This window comes from Propithecus coquereli, unplaced genomic scaffold, assembly GCF_000956105.1.
Source record: "Propithecus coquereli isolate 6110/MARCELLA unplaced genomic scaffold, Pcoq_1.0 Scaffold224, whole genome shotgun sequence".
Lineage (NCBI taxonomy): Eukaryota > Metazoa > Chordata > Mammalia > Primates > Indriidae > Propithecus > Propithecus coquereli.
This window is the reverse complement of record NW_012147634.1, coordinates 2,258,443-2,278,424: the sequence shown is the minus strand read 5'-3', so window position 1 is coordinate 2,278,424 and position 19,982 is coordinate 2,258,443. Positions and strand designations below refer to the sequence as shown.

The window sequence follows — 19,982 nt, the reverse complement described above, 5'->3', positions numbered from 1 at the left end:
TGCTAATGCAGCAGTCACCACTCGCGTAATGGCCCTTCACAGCTATCCCATTGAGGTCGATGCCATTATATAACATTTAAAGGCATCAAAAGGGGGGAATGTTGGGGAAATTTCAATGCTAATTCCACTTAAAACTGCAAAAGCAGCTAAGGAGAATTATGCACCTGTTAGCTAAAACCACAAAACAGTTAAGCAAAGTTATAAGCCTGTCATAACTGTACCGCTTGTAAAAATTGCTGTTAATTGGCTGACTTTTGAATCCTTTTGCTAATTGGTTAGCCATTTATGCTTGTATGCTATTAAATAAATCTAACCCCAAAAAAGTATAAAACCTAACAAAAAGGAGGAACTAGTGCTCAGAATTTGGAGACTTGTCTCCTCTGAGTCCGCCAGCAAGAATAAATGCTGACTCTCCAACTCTCTGCGTGCCGCTCGGTTATTCCTCTGGGACCGGTCACTGTAACACTTGCTGTAACATTGAGAATAAGAGCTGTGTCATTTAGCTCTACATCCCTGTGAGGTGACTGGTTGTGCTTACATTGCAAATAAAGAAGCTAAAGTTCAAAAGTTTAAGAGAATTGCACAAGATTAACTAGCTGGAACAAGACTGAAACTGGGCCCTGAACCCCAGGCCTCTGACTCTCAACCTCATCTGCCTTCCCCTCCTCTATATTATCTTTTAATAAATGAACACAACAAAGTCATTTTAAAATGGGAAGGTTCCTGTTTGGAAACAAATTCATGTAATCAATATGTATAAACATAATCTACCTAAGGCATTAAAACAATGAAAAGAAATAATGCAATGGCCAAGTTGAAGACAAGTAAACCTCATGATTCAGTTTTGCAGAGGCAAACACTGCAATACTATCGAAATTTGGACCACGCTATTAGTTTGTTAACACATCGACTTGAAGTAAGAAGAGAAGAGCTACAGTTGGACATATCAGTACAAGTAAACAATATTTTATTTCATGGATTGCTAATTTTAAAATGATTTTTACCGAAACCTTAAAAAGCATCTGAAAATAGGTAAGCTCAGTAAATTATCTAGTTGATGATAGCTTAGAACTCCTTGCATGCAATTCCTTGATCCAAGTTGGCCAACATTAATCTGTAACAGTCATGCCTAGAAAAAATATTTATCAGAAACATTACAGTATTTGCCAAATCTGAACCATGTATTTATGCTTTATTAACCTATTAAAATTAAAAATTTTCTAGAAACTTTTCCTCCACACATAATGACATACAAAGCCTGCTTTGTGTCATCAGTGAACATGAGTAATTAGAACAGCTGGAACTTACTGTGATTCAAAGTTACACGGTGCAGATTCTCAGTATAACTCATGCAAAGCCAGCTCCTTAAATGCACTAAATGCAGATTGTTGCCATTGTTTGTATCGTTTCACAATACTAAAGCTTTTCTTTTGTTTATTCATAATGCTATAACTTCTGTTCAACTGTCTTTATCTCCTTTATATCTACAGTGCTTAGAAGAGAAGAGGGATGTGTCTCATTTAAATTGGCTTGATCCTGCACATTAAACACTGCTACCTGGAGACAGATTCACTTAACCGTTTTGGATGACAATTCCTGCACAGACTGGTATCATAAGGTTTTACAAAATGAAACAGAATAAAATAGAAGTAACATTAATTTGTGATAAATATGTTCTAAACAGAAACATATTATAACTTTTTTCTGAATCTGAACACCCTGAACACACTCAACAACTGACTGCAAATGTGACTTGTTGTCACAATCCACATACCTAAACTAGCCTCAAACACGATCATCAATTTTAGAATTGATATCTTAGCATAAACTATATCAACACTTAATTTCAAATGTGCAAATCAAGTTTTAAAGTCTTTACACTGAAAATTTTTCAAAAAATTCCTATTTCCTCAGATTCTAATTGGAAATATTTCTCATATCAGTGAATAGTCATTGAGATGTCTGGATTCGATGTCTAAACACTTTACTGAAGGAAACTCAATTTTTTTCTCAATGCTGGCTATGACATTCAGGTCCCACTTACGTAACGGAAGTCATTCATTCTTGCAAATACCACAGATCTCTGCCCAAAGGAAGTAAAAAAGTGCACAAAACGGTCACCCCCATTTTATTTCTGTGAAGAACTGGCAGACAAAAAGAGATGAGGATGTGATGGTTGGAAATTTTTATGAGCCTCTGAAAAGTTCCAGACTTAAGGCATTTGAATACTGAGAATAAAACTCGATAGTATAAATCTTTACTCTTCTTCCTATTCTGCAGCTAATTCTAACCTCCAAAATGATTTTTAGATGGGTCATAGAAAGAAAGAAAGAGTGATGGCGGTATCTGGGACGCCGTCGCAGCGGCAGACCACGGCAAGGCTGTGAGCTCACAGCACTCGGTTTCAAGATACCTGGAATTCCGTGTCATTTCTATTCCAGTGAAGTGACCAGTGTCCCATGAGGAACACTTCACAATTCAAGAAAACTATAGGACATATTATATGTGAATTTCTGAAGTCCTTTTGAGTTTCCATTTTTTGATATTAAAATGTACTATTTCATAAAATACTAAAAGATAATTCTAAGTAGATACATATAATTGCTATTAACCAAAAGAAATTTCACGTTAAAAATAAATAAATAGAGCTAGTAGTTAGATGAGAGAGAGAGAATTTTTTAAAGGAGTCAGCTCACGCTGTGTTTCCGTAAACCCTTTCAGGAGAAGGCGTTTACCTGAAATGATGCCACAGTAACGACTGTGAAGAGCTGACTTCTCTGTGTCTTTTTCCTCCGTGGACCTTTTCTGCCTATATACGCGGTGTGGATGACCCGTTATGGCCATTGTATCATTGAGTGGCTCAATAAATATGAAGTCCTCATTGAGCTGTATAAATCCCATCTGGAATATATAACACAAAAACATATGTAAGAAGTATCATTTAAAAATACCTTTTTAGGTTCTTCTACTCAAATATTCTGTTTTCTTTAACAAATGTGCATACGGTCTTCTAGAGAAACTGTTTCAGCAACCCCACTATTACGGTAACTATCTTCCCATTTTATGACTTCATCTTTATGTACTTTATTGCACTAGCATGAACTTCATTTAGTTAGTCTTAGCCTGTGTGGGTGGGAGGCCAGACGCCAGCGACAGATGCACAGTAAAAATTTTGGAATGTTAAAGGCTCACTTTGGGAGACCCACGGGGTCACTTATATGTACAGCGTGTACAGAAAGAGCAATACAGTTTTTAACTGCATACACAACACAGTCCAACTTTTTGACAATTATTCAATAAAGTAATTCACGTAACATATCAAGGCAAATGTAAGAGACATAGCATTGAAATTAATACATAAAATATTCTCAAAGCCTTCTACTAAACATTTTTAAAACCTTTAAGGAATAAATTAGAAAAAAAATGAAGCATCACTTACATAAACAAGTTTCATTTCATACAGTGCCATGTTTTTAAAAGTCATCCAATTGTGAGACAGAAGGTTAAAACTGTAAAATATGGTTATGATCAATGAAAAGAACTCATAACAAATAGGTATCCTTGAACTATATGGAGGATACGCTTAATCATTTCTTCCTTTCTTTTTTTAGAATATAAATTTACATTATAACTAGGAAAGTGTTCTGCATGGAATAACATGAAATAACTTGATATTTTCAATTTTTATTATTTAACTCTACATAATTAATATATATAAATTGCATACATTTGACTATGTCACCTCTTTAGCAAATAGTTTTGAAAAAAATAACCCACTAAAACCTTCATTATTCATACCCAATCTGCAAATATCAAAGTTCTTAATTCTGTTTTGTATTACCGATATGAAATGTATGTAAAATTCATTTAAATTTGATCCACATATAAGTAGTAGTACAATAGTAAAATTATATCTTCAGATATAGTAATTCTTCCAAACTGAAAATTAAGAAAACATAAATCTACTCTGAAAAAAATTCATATTTTCCTTGAAAGTATGGAAGAATTATTTTTAAATGTGTTTACATTGTTAGAGTGTGTTGCATCTTCTATACAGAAAGCCCAGGCAATCGCCAGTATGCACCTCATTTTATTCTGTACTGAATTGACACTACAAGACACGTTAAAAAGTAAACCTAAAAATCCTAATCAATCTCAATTTATTGAATTTTTATATCATTAAAAAAATTCTCAAGAACTAGAATAAGCCATTCCATCACCTCTATCTGTCCTCCTCCTCTCTCCCTTCGTCTCTCTCTCTCACCCACACACATGCACACATTTGGGGATAGGAGGTAATGTAAAAAATATTAACTCTAATAACTTTCAAAAATATTAAGTGTATATGTTTGAGCCATATATGTTTGTGTAATTTTAATATCCCTTCAAATAAATTCTTTTATTTTCTGTACAGATTTTACTTTTCCGAAATCTGAAACTAGCTTGAATTTTAAAGTAATTACATAAAATTCAGCAATGTTTTACCTTGAGCTTAATTTGATGAGAAACAAGAGAAAAATAAATATAATAAATATTAATAGCCATTAAAGATGTAGTTCATCTACCCATGGATTGAGAATAGGTGGTTTCACATTATATGTAATGGACCCTGATTGTGAAAATATAGAAATATGTTGTTCTTGTCTTACACATTTGTGTAACTTTGAGATTCACAAAGTATCCCAGGCCACTAATAAAACTGACAGTGTGGCTGATGATTAAGATAATAATTATTATGTTCAGTTAGAACATGCTCAGTTTACCTAAATCATAAATTTGCTATCCAATACATTCTTTCAACAGATTATAAACATGCTTAGATTTATAATAAACCATATAAAATTTAATTGCATACTATCACATAACATTTAATGACTCCTAGAAGAGAATCCGAACTTAGATTATTTGGGTTCATAACCTACTGTCAGTCATGCAACTATAAGAAAGTTATAGTACCTTTATCTATACAATAACTTCATAGGGTTTTGTGTAGAATAATTTTTTTAAAACACAGGTAATGATCTTATCATGGGGTCTGAAAATGGGCAGCTACTCAATGAATGTTCACTGTTATTTTTACTTTAATAATAAGGATAACCATAATAAATATAAGCACCCAAATCTTTGAGTACAGACTGAAAAACTAACAAGAGTCCAAAGAGTCAAAGTGTATTAATATTCGTATCCCCCTATTAGCACATTAAATATTGTCTGAAATAAGTGTTTTGTTTAGTTTAGTTAGGATTTGGGAGCTTCTTTGCAACATAACTATCTGTTGCATTAGAATTTTATATCTACTGACATTTTTATGAACAAGAAAGACACTTTCAAAAGGAAAAGGAATGTTGGAGTAAGTACAAATGATGACTCATTCATTCAATACTTGTTCACGGTCCAACCACTGTGTGCCAGACTCAGTTCACTCTGGGGCACACTGAGCTCCAAATGTCATGATGTGGACTTTCTATCTGAGCCTGCGATACTGTCCTATGATACACGAAGTGCTCTAGCTAGGGTATGTATCATTCAAGATACTGGCTTGCATTAAAGCAGCACTGTAGAATATCTTCAGGTTTTCTGTGTCCCCACAAATGGCTCACTTCTTCTATTAACAAAATAAATTGTTTTATCTGTACTGTTATTGTACAAGTCACGGAAGAATATAAACCCATATTAACCTCTCTACACACATGCCCCTGTGTTGGAAAATCCACGATCAGGCAGCATTTGCTTTTAGTGCAAATATTGTCCTCTCAATTTTAGAAGGAAAAAAACTATGTGAATTAATATGGCATAATACATTATTTAAAATAAATGCAAAGTATGTAAATGTTTTTCTGCTAGATTATACTTTTTAATTTTTCAAAATAATTTTAACTATTTTGAGGTATTTTATAGAAATACATGGAAATGAAATTAAGTTTAACAGTTGCTTTCTACTTTATGTCTGACATGGCATTTTCTCATATGGTGGCATGTGTTCTTTTGTCATTTAATGTTATTTTTTGATTTCACAATTTAGTAGGAATTTCAGCATCTTTGCAATTTAGCATTGCTTATGTGAAAATAAGCTATCAGTCATTTCTTTTCTTAACTGCTTCTTATTTTTTTTCTCTACTTATGTGGCTCTGTGAGTTTTAAAACAACCATTAACGTTGCCCTCCATGTAGGTGTATTGTACCACCCCCAACTTCCAATCACAACATGGAATCTGATGTGGCCCATGTACAGGGATATTTATACATGGTTGCTTCAATTCATCAAATATAAATGTATCGTTTGTTCCAATTCAGATTAATTATGGGCTGTTGAACAGAGGAACAGATCCTAAAGTTCTAATGCAGGCCTAACGAAGAAATTAGAAGGAATGGAAAGCAATATGGTACTCTCCACTCTTGTTCCCTCTCCTACTAGAATGACAGTTCACTTCCACTGCCTCACTGCCCATCCCCTTATGTAAGCCAAGTATTAATATAGTTTCAAGTTTTCTTTTCATTCTTTCATGGTCCTTCCTTAACATTTTCTTTATCTTCCAGAACCTTAGTTTTTTAGGCAGAGTTTCACTGAACTAGCTGAAGGTAATTCTTTGAGGCTCAGGTGAAATATATGTATTGACTACTCATTAAGTATTGGATATTGTAAGCATCTGTGATAATATCCTATTTTTTAAAAATATGATCTTGTAATTCCACCTCTGGGTATATATCCAAAGAAAATGAAATCAGTATGTCAAAGATATATCTGCACATCCATGTTCATTGATGTATTATTCACAATAGCCAAGATAGGAAATCAACCTAAATGTCTATCAATGGATGAATGGATACAGGAAATGCATACACACACACACACACACACACACACACACACGCACACACACATTCAACACAAGAAATGATAAATATGTCAGGCAATGGATATGTTAATCAGCTTGATTTAACCTTAACCTTTCCACAGTGCATCCATATAGCAACACAACATTTTGTACACCATAAATATGTATAACTTTTCAATTAAAATAAACAATTTTAAAATATATAGCATATCACAAGAACTAAATGTCACAAATGCTAAAGGATATAAGAAAGGTGATAGATCATTATAATTTCAGGATATGAAAAAGGTCTCGAGGGACAGCAGGATTTGGTTAAGCCTACGGCCAGGACGCACCTTATGAGAGGAGGCACTACAAGCAGGGACGAAGGATGGAGAGGCAACCATTTTAAAAGATGTGGAGGCAGATTCTTCCCTAGAGCCTCGGGAAGGAACATGACCCTGCTGACACCTTGATTTTAGCCCAGTGGGATCTGCATCAGACTTCTTTCTGACCCCCAGAACTGTAACTGTAAGATAATAAATTTTGTTGTTTTAAGCCACTAAAAAAAAAAAAAAGCAGCATGATCTCAATATTGCATATAATATATATGCAATGAAAAAGCTAGAAGGAAGTATGCTAAATGATAACAGTAATTATCTCTGGTCGATGAGAGAGAAAATTTTACTCTTTTCTTTACCTAGTCTCTGGAATTTAATACAATATTTTTTCATTAGCTTTATGAGTAAAATACACACACTCATTTTTCTAAAGACAGCCCTGAAAACTTTATTATTATTATTACCCATTGAAATAACGATTAAGAAATGAGCAATTTTTAAATAAATAAATAAATAAATAAAAGATGTCTGATGTGAGCAGAGAAATGGGAAAATGCAGCCAAAATATAAAATGAATCCACAGAGTTGAAAAAATCAAATGACAATGTTCTTGATGGGAAAAAGAAAGCTAATGTCTTGAATATCTTAGGATAATCAGTCTATTGTCCCAGTATAAGGCATACCAGAGAATCAGTGAGATACCAGAAGGAACACAGTGTTTTGTCTGTAAACAGTGGCAATAGAAATTGCTGATAGGGTCTGGCATCAGTACATATTTGTAAAAATATTTTAGACCAACGTCCGATGCCCTACATGATCTGAACTTCTGTGTAAGTTTGGCTTTATTTTCTTAAGTATTTTCTTGTATGGTAAGGTTATAGTGTATATCTCCTTAAGTAAATAAAGCATTATATAGTTTCAAATGTAAGCATAAGATAGGGGTTGGCATAAATTATAATGCCATACATGTGTTTTATGCTTTATTCAAATAAAATGTCTTTTCAATATTACTGCAAATGGGAGTGATTTCTAATGAATTTGTGTATTCTATATTTACATATAAATCTATATGAAAATATATTTCTGACACCACATCTATACTATTGTCTTGTCATTCTAAAACACCCTTGCTGACTCGACCCTTTTAATGTTTTTCCAGTATGCCCAGAAAGATAAACTCAAAGCCCTTAATGAAGCTATATAAGGCATAAAGCTACGATAAACTCTTGCCACCTCTCCAGTTTTATTTTCACTACTCAAACTTCATATGTAAGTGTAACAAATAAACTTTAACTGTTTGAACAAACATTTTATTTTAACATATTCCAGAATAACTTCTAGTCACACGATTACATCCTGGTGCACTGCACGTGCTGTCTTCTCTTTCCAGAATGCCCCCGTCCCTGTGAAGAGCTATCAATTCTTCACAATCAAGACCCTGCCCTTTGCCCAAAGTAACCACTGCCTTCCCTATCCACCTCTACACCATACATTTTCTGTTGTTGCACTAATATGTCTACCGTGGTTATTGTTTTATGTCTCTCAAGGAGCTACCTGAGAGGAGAGTTTTGCACAGTGCTTATCCTCATGCCTTCAGTGCATAAGGCCTGGCACATAATAGGTGCTCAAGGAATGTTGCTTTTAACTTGATGTACTCTTCTATATTGAGCTAATAGAAAATATATCCATTCACTGCTTTGAAGAGCATGTATTCACTTCACCTGTGACTTCATCTTAGGGAAATGTAAAATTTTATTTCTTCCACTGGGCAACATTTCTTTCCAATGTTGCCTTCCTTGGACACCCAAGTAATATCTTTAGAAAAATCTTTTGTGTGGCAACGTTGTTAACATCATTCCATTTTCCTTCCTAGCCAGAGGGCATCAAAGAGAATCATAAAACTACAGTGATAGAAGGAAACTTAGAAATCATCCAGACATTATTAGAACTTTAAAATAAAGAAAACCAAGCCTTAGAAATATTGCATGGCTTTCCCAAAATCAAACAGAAGTAATGTGAACGTAAGAGCTAGAGTGTAAGCCTCCCAATTTCCAAGTTAATTTTTCGTTTTAACACATCACTCTGTATTTGCTTGCTACCTAAATTCTACTTGCCTTTCTAGTCTACATTGTAGTCCCCTTCCCTTACCGTGAAGACTCAAAAACTTGTTCTGAGGCCATCCACAATTTCTTTTATATTCTCTTTTCTAAGGCATTTCATCTTTGACCACTTCCTCCTCCACGAATTTGCTCTGGTCTTGTCTTCTCTAGGAACTATTTGTTTCCTTAAACATGTTGTGTTCTTCATTCCAAGGCAGGTCTTTGGTCAGAAATTGTTCTCTGCATCTACTGCTTTCAATGGCTTGGTCACCTCCTCTCTGGAATGACTCCCCAACTCTCCCTGCACCCCAACCGCTCCCCTCCAGATCTATTCTCCAGTGGTACCATCATTCCTCCAAGTGTGTATACCTTTTTACGGCTCCAGCATTTCTTTTAGTTAACCAGGTTAAAAATTATATCATCCTTTACTTTTTCTTTCTCAAACTTAAAGTATTTACAAAGAAAACAACAATATAAGATAATAATTTGCCTGTATAATAGGCACTTTATATGCACTATTTCATTTAATCTACACACCAAGCTTGGGACACAGAATTTCAGCAGTTTTACAGTTGAAAGAAAGCGAGTTTCAAAAAGATTTACTGTGTCCTAAGACCACATATCAGTTTGTGGTGAACACAGGATTCAACCCAACAGCTGCCTGGCTTCAAGTGCATGCTGCCTTTATGAGGCTATCTGCAAAAGGCTAGGCCAGCCATATGACTTTTGTTTCAAATAATCCTCATCTTTAAAAAAGTTTGCACTAAGGATTTGGATGTCAAGCACAACACCTCACAGATGGTAGATATCCAATATCTGATATCAATAACAAGGCCAGGCTCCATCCCTCACAAAGCAGAAGACAAAAGTACTGCATGGAAGGCTCTGAACTTTATCCTAAGCTGACAGTTCTATGCGATCAGACTTCTTTGGTGCCAGAGACACACTGGCTTTCTCAGTGGGCTGAGGGTTTCATCCCCAGGCCTCCTTCATGGGTGGATGCCCAGCAACTCTCCACTGAAAGCACCTGGCAAACGCAGAGCTCAGCAATCACATCCCATAATGCTAGCCGCCCCCCAAGAACTTTTCTCCTCCTTCTCGGTATCCACCAACAACTCCCATCCTAGGGAAGCCAGAGAAATCCTAGTGCCCTGAGCAAGAGGAAGGAAAGCTCTAGGTCGGGAAATAACGAGGACTCTGACCCCATCCATTCCCTCCTTTTCTCCGCATGTGATTTGTTCCGAGAAAGCCTGAATGTGGAGGGCATGTGGCAGAGAAATTTTAACTTTATGTGAATTTGGACGGTTTGATGATCGTGGAATAAATATTTTAATGTCCAAACAGAGACTTTTTGTGACTAAATTTACTGAAGGCTTTCTTACAACCTAAAAGTAAACAAGACCAGAAGTAAAACGGGGGTGGGAGGGAAAGCCACAAATGTGTTTTATTATATCCCTTGAGTCCTGTTTACTCAATGAAAGTCCTACAAGGGGTTACAAAGTGAAGCGCAAATGGCCCATCAGATGAGAGGACACCTGAGAAGAGACCTAGCGTATGAGAAGTGGCCGGGCCCAGGTGTAGGGGACAGCATCCTAGGCAGAAAGGAAGCAAAGTCCTGAAAAGGGAACATGCCTGGCATGTCTGAGGAAAAGCAAGGCCAGTGCAGCTGGGACAGAGTGACAGAACGGGACATGACTGGCCCGGGCATGCCATAGCAGCATCATTTATCGCTTCATGTTGAAAAACGAACCCTCATGGAAGTCCTCTTTGGTCTACAAACCATCTGTATTTTCTTGGACACTGGTTACAAATTTTACTACGGGTGATTCATGAGGACTTTCTATGTTATATTCTTTCAACAGTCATATTTTATTTAGATAATTATATAGGAACATATTTCACTCCTATGAATGAAAAAAATATGCTTTCTCTTGCATTTTCTTGTATTGCCATCCTTTTCTATCTTTTCCTCTGACATTTTATAGTGAAATGGATTTTAAAGGGTTTTAAAATGTTCCCTTTTAACTTTATTATAGACAGACAAGATCAAAAGTATGATAATAAATGGCAGCTGCTCTTTGCCCTCTATGTTGGAGAAGTGAAAAGCAAGTGGCAAATGCCTGTAATGTGGAAAATGAATGCCCCATCCTGACGTGTAGTTATCCAAAATAACGATTTTTGTTGTTGTTGTTGTTACTATGATAGTTCCCTCATTTCTATCTATAAACTCTAATTTTTGCTCATATCAAGAAATGGTATTGATTCTCATATACTTTCTCATATTCATTCATTTACAGTAATCTCTTGTGGCTTATAACAATTTTTAATTAATCCTTTGAGATGACTATAGATTCTCTAACTATGCAGAAAACATGTTAAGAAATAGGGAGCCAATTCAGTTTTAAATCTATTTTGTAGCTTTATTAACCAGCCTCGCCAGAAGCTAGTATGTTCCATTGTATCTTTCTGATGATTATTTAATGTTAATTACAAACATACCTATTGAATACCTACCATACAGCAGCACGCAAGGCACTGAAGGATTCGAGATGAAAACAGATTGAATCCCTGTCTTTACAGACCTTCTATATTGGGGGTGGGGAACAGAAAAAATCAGGTATTTAGACAAATATGCTTGAGAAATTATAAATTGTAAAAAGAATTATCAAAGAAATAAACAAGGATCTGAGAGAAACAGAGTGGAGGCTGAGATGCTAGTGAGGGTGGCCCAATTAAGCCTTTCTAAGGAGACAGCATCTGAGGCAAGACCTACGGTAAAAGGAGCAGCAGCCACATGAAAATGAACGCAATGCACGTGGAAGAAGGACGGGGTCTCAGGTGGAAGAATACCACGCATGGAGGCTATCATTCTGGAATGTATGTGGGCGGAACTCCACATACCTACTTTGCATGCACAAAAGTGTGCACTTTTAAATTATTATTCATGCTAACATATGTTTGTGTCCCACATGTCACAGTAAAAGATATATGTTTTAAAAATAAAAACCAAATAATAAGTAATATAGCTATAGTACTTAGCAAGATGGAGGCAAGTACCAGAGGAAATGGAATTGCCGCGGTAGGGCAGAAATCTAAAATGGGAACGAGGGGCAGGATATTTTATTTTTTCTACAGGGTGTCCCAAAAGTCGCCACACGTAGGGAAAATGGGAAATTGTTTTGTAGCTAAATGTACCTTTCTTTACAAAATATTCATTACAATATTTCGCAAAATTTTTCCTTTGTATGGAGACTTCTGGGACACCCTGTAATATAATTTTTATCTTAAGCATTGACTTTTTAAATGATTTACGTATGGCTTTGATTACACTTTAATTTAAAAGAAAGGTTGAGATGGAGAGACGACAAGACTTGTTGGGAGCCTACTGCATTAGTTAAGGCAATAAATAATGCCGGCATTAGCGTAACGCCCATCAGTGAGGAAACCTACAGACCAGCCCTGACTCAGTCACGGCACTGACAAGCTGGCGTGCACACAGAGGCAGCAACGCAGTCACACACACACGACCACAGACGCAAAAACAGCACAGAGAGGTTGGCAGGGCATGATCCACGTACAGCTCTCAAGACCGTGACAAGACATTTAGATTTCATTTGAAGTATAACTTGAAGCAAATGACAGTTGATGGCATGATCTAAGTAAATTCTAAAGAAAATTGTAAAGATCTTTTTTGGAAAACAGATAATGGGATGACAAGAGTAGAATAAGGAGGACAGTTTGAAGTGAGTTCTAATAGTCCAGGTGTAAGATCATGGTAGCTAGACTAAGGATGTGGAGAAAAGTAAATCTATTAGAAATTTATTTTGGATTTTCACCCAAACCAGAGGGCAAACATCCAAATGTGTTAATGGTGTGATGCTGGGATATGGGAACAGTGGCACAGAAGAATTAAGGATGACTCTAAAGCTTTTGGCTTTAGTATTTAAGAAGGGAAGACAGGTGCCCTGTAATTGAGATATAAAAGTCAGATCCTCGAGCTGAAACAGATTTTAGGGATAGAAAATCAAAGTTTCTGATGAGAACTTACTAAGTTTGATACATCTGTCAGACATCCAAATGGAGAAATCAAGTAGACAGTCAGACTAGGGGAGCTTACTGGATGATTCTGAGCCAGAGACATATATCTGGAAGCTGCCAAAATAAAGATAATTTTTCAAAATATAGGAATGAATGATTTTATCCAGTAAGAAAGTATAGAGAAAGATCAGAAGGGAGCCTAAGATCAAACCCCGAGGACTTTAACACGGACAAGAAGAGCAGGCTCTAACAAGGGAAACCGACGAGGAAGGGCTACGTGAGGCTTGAGGAAAGGTGGAAGCTAGTGTAGTTGACCAGAATTAACTCTTCTCTAGAGTTAGATGTTTCTAAGCAGCTTAGAAGAAAAGACAGGAATAAACTCTCCTTCACTTCACTGAGGAAACTATTGCCCCTGTCATTAGTTGCTCAGGTTCAAAATGTTAGTAGTGTTATGCAAGATGATCAAAGGTATGTGTTCATGCTGTTAAATTCAACAGCAAAAACTGAACAAAGAAACACCCCATGCCTTCATCCACCAGGATTCTCAAAAGATATAACCATGTGACTTCCTTTGGCTGCAAAGGAAAGAATTTTACATATCCCTTATCGTTGAATCAAGAGAATTTAAATTTCTTAACTACCTAACTTTTCTTGACCTATATTATTTCTTAAACAACAAAAAAGGTGGCTTCCACTCACCACCCACCCTAGCACTGAATGAGTTAGTACACATCCGGTTGTACACCTGGTTGTCAGAGGGTTAGTCACTCTGATTTTCAGAGCCATTCACCATGGCGATGAGCACTGGCAGCACTGGTCTCCTGCAATGCCAGTCCAGCTCTGTGGGTCTGGTGGAACAGAACGAGACCGCTGCGAAAGCGCACAGCTGTGGCTCCGGGAGGCACTCATCGTGCCAGGTCTTGCTGGTGACCTCACAATTGACAGAGACTTGCCAACCTCCTACATGCCCCTAGAGAGTAGATGGATATTCATTTTACCATGGAAACAAGATTAGTGGAGCAAACTACTCACAGGCCATAGCACTGGTACTCAGAGACATGGAAAATCTGCTACAGCTTATTTTCAGGATTCAATTAAAGGTCAAATGAACGCAATAATTTACTCGGCAATATTTACTGAGTGCATACTCTGGGTCAGTTAATGTCCTAGATGCTGGAAATACAGCAGTGTACAAAAAGGGCAGTCATTTTAAAACAGACTGTCAATTTTAAGTAGCTTACCATAACTAAAGACTTTACTTATTGTAGATTTTAAGTCTTATTTCGTATTTGCACCCACATCAGCAAAATGTAGTGACGGTTTTTTAAAAAATTTTTTTCCATTTAGGGCCCTTGGATCCCACATCCCCATTCTGAATGACATTAAATAATATGAAAGAAATTATAATGTTTTCCCTCTTAAAAGGATCAATCAACTTTGTGCCAACAAAGTTCTTCTTACAGGGTCTGTTTCTTAACCATAACATCCCCAAATACAAATGTATATATGCTGAGGGAGAATTTTAAAAACACACTTGAACTTTTTTTTCTTCCTTTCCTTTCTTTACTCTCTCTTTTATACATGTCCCACCAGTTAGTACAGAGGCTAAAGAAACTAATGGAATCTCTTGCTGATTTATCAGAGGCTGCCTTGGGAGATGATACACCTAAAGCGCTAATATAATACAGTATAAGCCCTGAAACCCAAGCACCAGACTACATCAGGACTACTATGTCCACATATCTTGTTTTAGGAAAGACATTTATAAACGAGAGAACATCAGAAGAAATTAAGAGCCAGTGCTTCCAAATTCTACCCAGAAAAGGAATCCTTCACCAACATCACTGATAAATATTTCAAATTCTGTTTATGCATTTCAATACCAGTAGAGCAATTAAACTTGGAAGCAACTCAGCTCTCTACTGGACAGTGATATCCTCAGAAAGATTTTTATAAAAGGTTCAAAGGTACAGAAAGCCACTACGTTTTACTAAGAGTCCAGATTCTGTACCTTTTTTTTTTTTTCTCAAGAGACAGGGTCTGACTCTGTTGACGAGGCTGGAGTGCAGCAGAGCAATCGGGTTGCTGCAGCCTGGAACTACTGGACTCCAGCACACCTCCTGCTGCAGCCTCCTGAGAAGCTGGGACTACAGGTGCACAACACCCAAACTGGCTATTTTTTCTTATTTTTTGTAGAGACAGGGTCTTGTTATGCTGCCCAGACTGGTCTTAAACTCCTGGCCTCAAGCAATTCTCCTGCCTTGGCTTCCTGAAGTGCTGGTTTACAGGCATGAGCCACCATGCCCAGCCCTGATTCTGACTCTTTAAGCACCTTTTTAGGCTTCAAATATATGAAAAATATTCCCCTGGTCCAGTTACTATAACCATTTCTGATATCAGATGGGTTTGCTGTCCTTCTTCATTCTAATTTTTCTTGAATGTTCTCTAGTTCATATATGTCTTTCTTAGGCTTAATTTCCTTTGAATCCTCACATGGCAATAGATGTTGAGTGAAAAAATGTCTTTAGTATGCAGGATATGTTGAAATAAGGGACTATTAGAAAAATACCACTTTAAGAATCTGTTGCAGACTGGCATAAGATAACAAAATGGAAAGTGTTTTCATTTATTATCTTTATCATTCTTTATTAGGAAATATTTCAAATGTTCAGATATGTACAGGCAATAAAGTACTTAGTCCCATCCTCAGTATTTAACAAAAATTAACAATTATTTGGTACAGAACTTTTTAAAAAATATATAAAAATGTATCGATTCAGTTGAAGAGGACCGTAGTATACACCTTCCCAAAACGAATTCTCTTCCCTTATTGCTCAAAAGTAAGTACTACACTGAAGATGGCGGCTATCTTTTGCATCCATGTTTTTTATTTTCATACATATATTTTGCCATTAAAAATGTTGCAATGAACATGTTTAGACTTACTTTAAAAGGTTCACTCTGCTCAGATTCAAGATAAATATTGAAGGCAGAAGAAAAAAGAATGCACTGACACTTGGAAGTGCAATTTGAGAGAAAGAGACAAATTCACAAAATTCACAATGCAATTTTGGCCCACGTCAATATGGCCATCAATAATATAAAGAATAATGTAAAAAGAGCAATCAGTGAATCAATCTCCGATAAGGGGATTGAAGGGGAGGAGGAGATCAATTCAGTTTGGAATATGTTAAGGTTGATGTATCTATTAGACCTCATGTTTAAATGTTAAGTAGGTAGCTGGATATGCAATCATGGAGTTCAACAGAGAGGCCTGAACTACAGCTATAGATTTTTCAGGCATTGGCAGACATCGGCATTTAGGCCATGAGAGTAGATGAGATCACCGAGTTAGTGTAGACAGAGATGAAAGAAGACCCTTGCCTGAGTACTAGGACATATCAGTGTAAAGGAGATGCAGAGAAAAGTAGTAATCAATAAAGCATCTAAGAGGAAGCAGTCAGAGAGGTGTGGCATCCAGGAGGGCAAGTGACAAAAACGTAGATCAAGGAAGGCAGGATGAGTTATTTCGAATGCGGCTGATGGTGAGGCAACATGAGCAGTAGCCCCGTGTGAGTATTTCTCTCTGCCAGCTCCACATTTTCTATCCTTTGCAATTAATCACTCTGAAATATGGACACATTTGTTTACAATTCAAATAAAAAATCAGATAAAACTACCAAACTACCATTCCATTGCTTATTTCATTAATGCTAAGTGTAATATGAATTTCAATGGAAAATGGGAAAAATGTCTCACCTCAAAATTCTTCACACATTTATTTCATAAACAAATTTGGCACATTGAAAGAAAATATTTACCATATACAACCAAGAATATATTAAAATATAAGTAGTTCTGCTATAGAAAGTTAATAGAGTAGAAGAATTCCAAATTATATGATAGGGAATTCACAATAGAAGAAACACTAATAGCTGAAGACATGGAAAGATGATCAACTTGACCAATAATCAAGGAAATTACAATAGAAACAATAATAATGCCATTTCACTGTTATCTACTTTCAAATAAAATTTAAAATTAGAGAATTAATTAGAGGCTACTGGAGTAACAGATACTCTAAAACAGTGTCAAGTAGCAGAATAAATGACTTCAAAGGGCAATTTTGCACTATCTCTTAAACCAAAAATGTGTAAATTCAATGGCTCAGCAGTTTCACCAAAAAGAAATATTTGCATAAGCATATAAGAGAACAAGCAAGTACAAGACTGGCAGTGCAAACTGTTTCTCATAATTCAAAATAAAATGGAAAACAACCTAAGTATCCTCTGTATGTAGCAATTTAATGGGGTAGTTATAAAATACACGTTTTGAAAAGATAACTAAGAACAGTTCCATGTTTACTCTGCAAATTCTCTCGGGAACCTGGGATGAAAGGACACCTCTGTACCAGAAGGGCTTCTCTGAGGAGTTAGAGGCTCTCATCCCATTATTTACCTAGACGTCAATTTCCTTTGGCCAGTATTTACTCTATATTTTACAAGCTAGAAATTATTTATTTTAATTATTTTTAACGTAGGAATTAGAGAGCTTTCTTTGACTCTCATCATATTATTACAAATTGATTCTTACCTTGTGATATACTCAGCACAGTCCCTAGCAGCCTACAAATGCACAGACTCTTCTTTCTTCTGTTTCCTACACATTCTTCTGAAATTTTTGAAGGCTATATAGGAAATTGAAGCCTATAGGAAAACAAGTAAATGAAGCCATCATCTCTGTGGGCGTGCATTTTATAGTTATTGGCCATGGGAAGTCACTATATCACTTATCTGTATGAGAATGGGGAAGTGTCAGAGTCCTTTTAGACATCAGTTCCTGGATGATGTCCTTTTAGACATCAGTTCCTGGATGGCATTTTAGCACTTAAATTTGAAAGGAATTTTGGGAGAAAAACAGCAGTGAGAAAACTTCATTCAACTGCTCATTCAACCAACAGACATTTTCAGGAATGGCAGAAGTAATTACTTCCACACGTTTTCTCTCAGATCTATTCAAACAAATCAACATACAAATTGCCCACCAGTACATTATTATGTTAACCAAATTTAATACTCTGAATCCATTTAATTAATTTTAAAAACAGCTAATAGGTAGCATTCTGAAAGGTCTAGAAAATTATTTAATGCATGGGCCGAAACCTTTTCTATCTCTACTTCTCATCTCCATTTTATTTAACAAATGCATTTATAGCACTCACAATGATGTCAAAAGTATCTTACTGATTCTTAACAGGTGAAGAAACTGAGGCCCACAGGAGGTTAATTGTCTAAGTAAGGTGACACAGGGAGCTCTTTGGGAGCTTGAATCGAAACCCACACACTCTGAGTGCTGAGCCCATTCTGTTAATTTAAGGTTGCTAAGAGCACTCTAAAAGTGAACTTGTTTGCTTTGGCATTTCACATTCAAACATTAATGACTAAGTCTTTTCCCCCCTCAAACTTAGTAATTAAATTCAAAAAAATGTATTCAGTTTCAGCTACATGTAAGTAAGGTGTGATTTCCCTAAACGGAAGTGTTTTGTTTTGTTTCAGGTTGTAGCATATGAAATTGCTTTTTATTATAGGTCAAATATTTATATACTGACAATTTCACACACTTCACCTTAACCAGAGAAAACCTTAAGAGTAAAGGAAAAGGAAGACAGGGCACTGGAAGACCAAGCTCAGTATCTGTTGCCCTTAAGCAAGTAACAGAACCTCCTTGGTCGTCACCTTTCTCCTTGTTAGTGTAGGGTACTTAGATCTATTGGTCACGCCACCTGAGAAACGAACAGTTTGGCCGTAAAAAGTGTTCATCAACTATTATGTGTAAAACAAAAACTATCTACTATCCTAGAGAACAGTGTCAAAGCCCTAATTACAAAAGATGGACACTTCCAAAGCATTTATATAACTGAAAATATGATTCCTAGAAAATATTAAAAAAAAATAAACAACTTCAGGAAATTATAACTGAATTGTTCATCCACACAGAAAACTGAGGACCAACAGTCCTGATCAGATTCCCATAAAATAAAAAACGGAATATTTCAGATTATTGTATTAAGAAAGGAAAGGTTAAGTACCCTGTAGTTCTGTGTGAAAACTGAAGCTGTCATGGGCAACAGATTTTGAAGACATGAGCTTCTACATAATGACTTCACTGAGCATCCTACCTACAACAGGCTACTAAGATGTGATCACCTTGGTTACGAAGGACCTTATAGACTAACATGTTCTAAACTAGAGAGAGATAAACACAAGAAATGGTATAGATAACAGTAATAGAATTTCCAAGCAATACGTTTCTTCAATAGGCACTATTTTCTTCTCACTTTGACCATGTCACATTTTTTTCAGATAATAAGCTTTAAGATAAAAACAGCCACAAAGTTGTTTTAATTAAATGTATAAATCACACTGTACTTTTCACAATGAGCACTCAATAAATGTGAGCCTTTGATGTTAATGACTTCAGAATTATTTTCTACTGGCCTGAGAAGTAAACCAAGACTATGAAATATAACCAAATAGTCTCAACTATGACATTAAAAACCTGATCTTTACACATCACTGAAGTTTTGCTACATTTTAAGTATATTCTATACTTTGGACTAACTTCATTAAACACCACTCATTAGTTTAAAGGAACGTATTTGCCAAATTTGTTTTTTTTTTTTTTTTTTTT

At 36.0% G+C, this 19,982-nt stretch overlaps 1 protein-coding gene across 1 annotated transcript in view; it reads right to left on the bottom strand.

The window, feature by feature from the left end:
• Positions 1-19,982, bottom strand: part of ADAMTS19 (ADAM metallopeptidase with thrombospondin type 1 motif, 19) — a 238,790-nt gene that overhangs the window by 193,738 nt on the left and 25,070 nt on the right. The window contains exon 3 of the mRNA XM_012645041.1: positions 2,736-2,901. Within this exon, the coding sequence (XP_012500495.1) occupies positions 2,736-2,901 (166 nt within the window). The remainder of the gene's footprint in view (positions 1-2,735; positions 2,902-19,982) is intronic.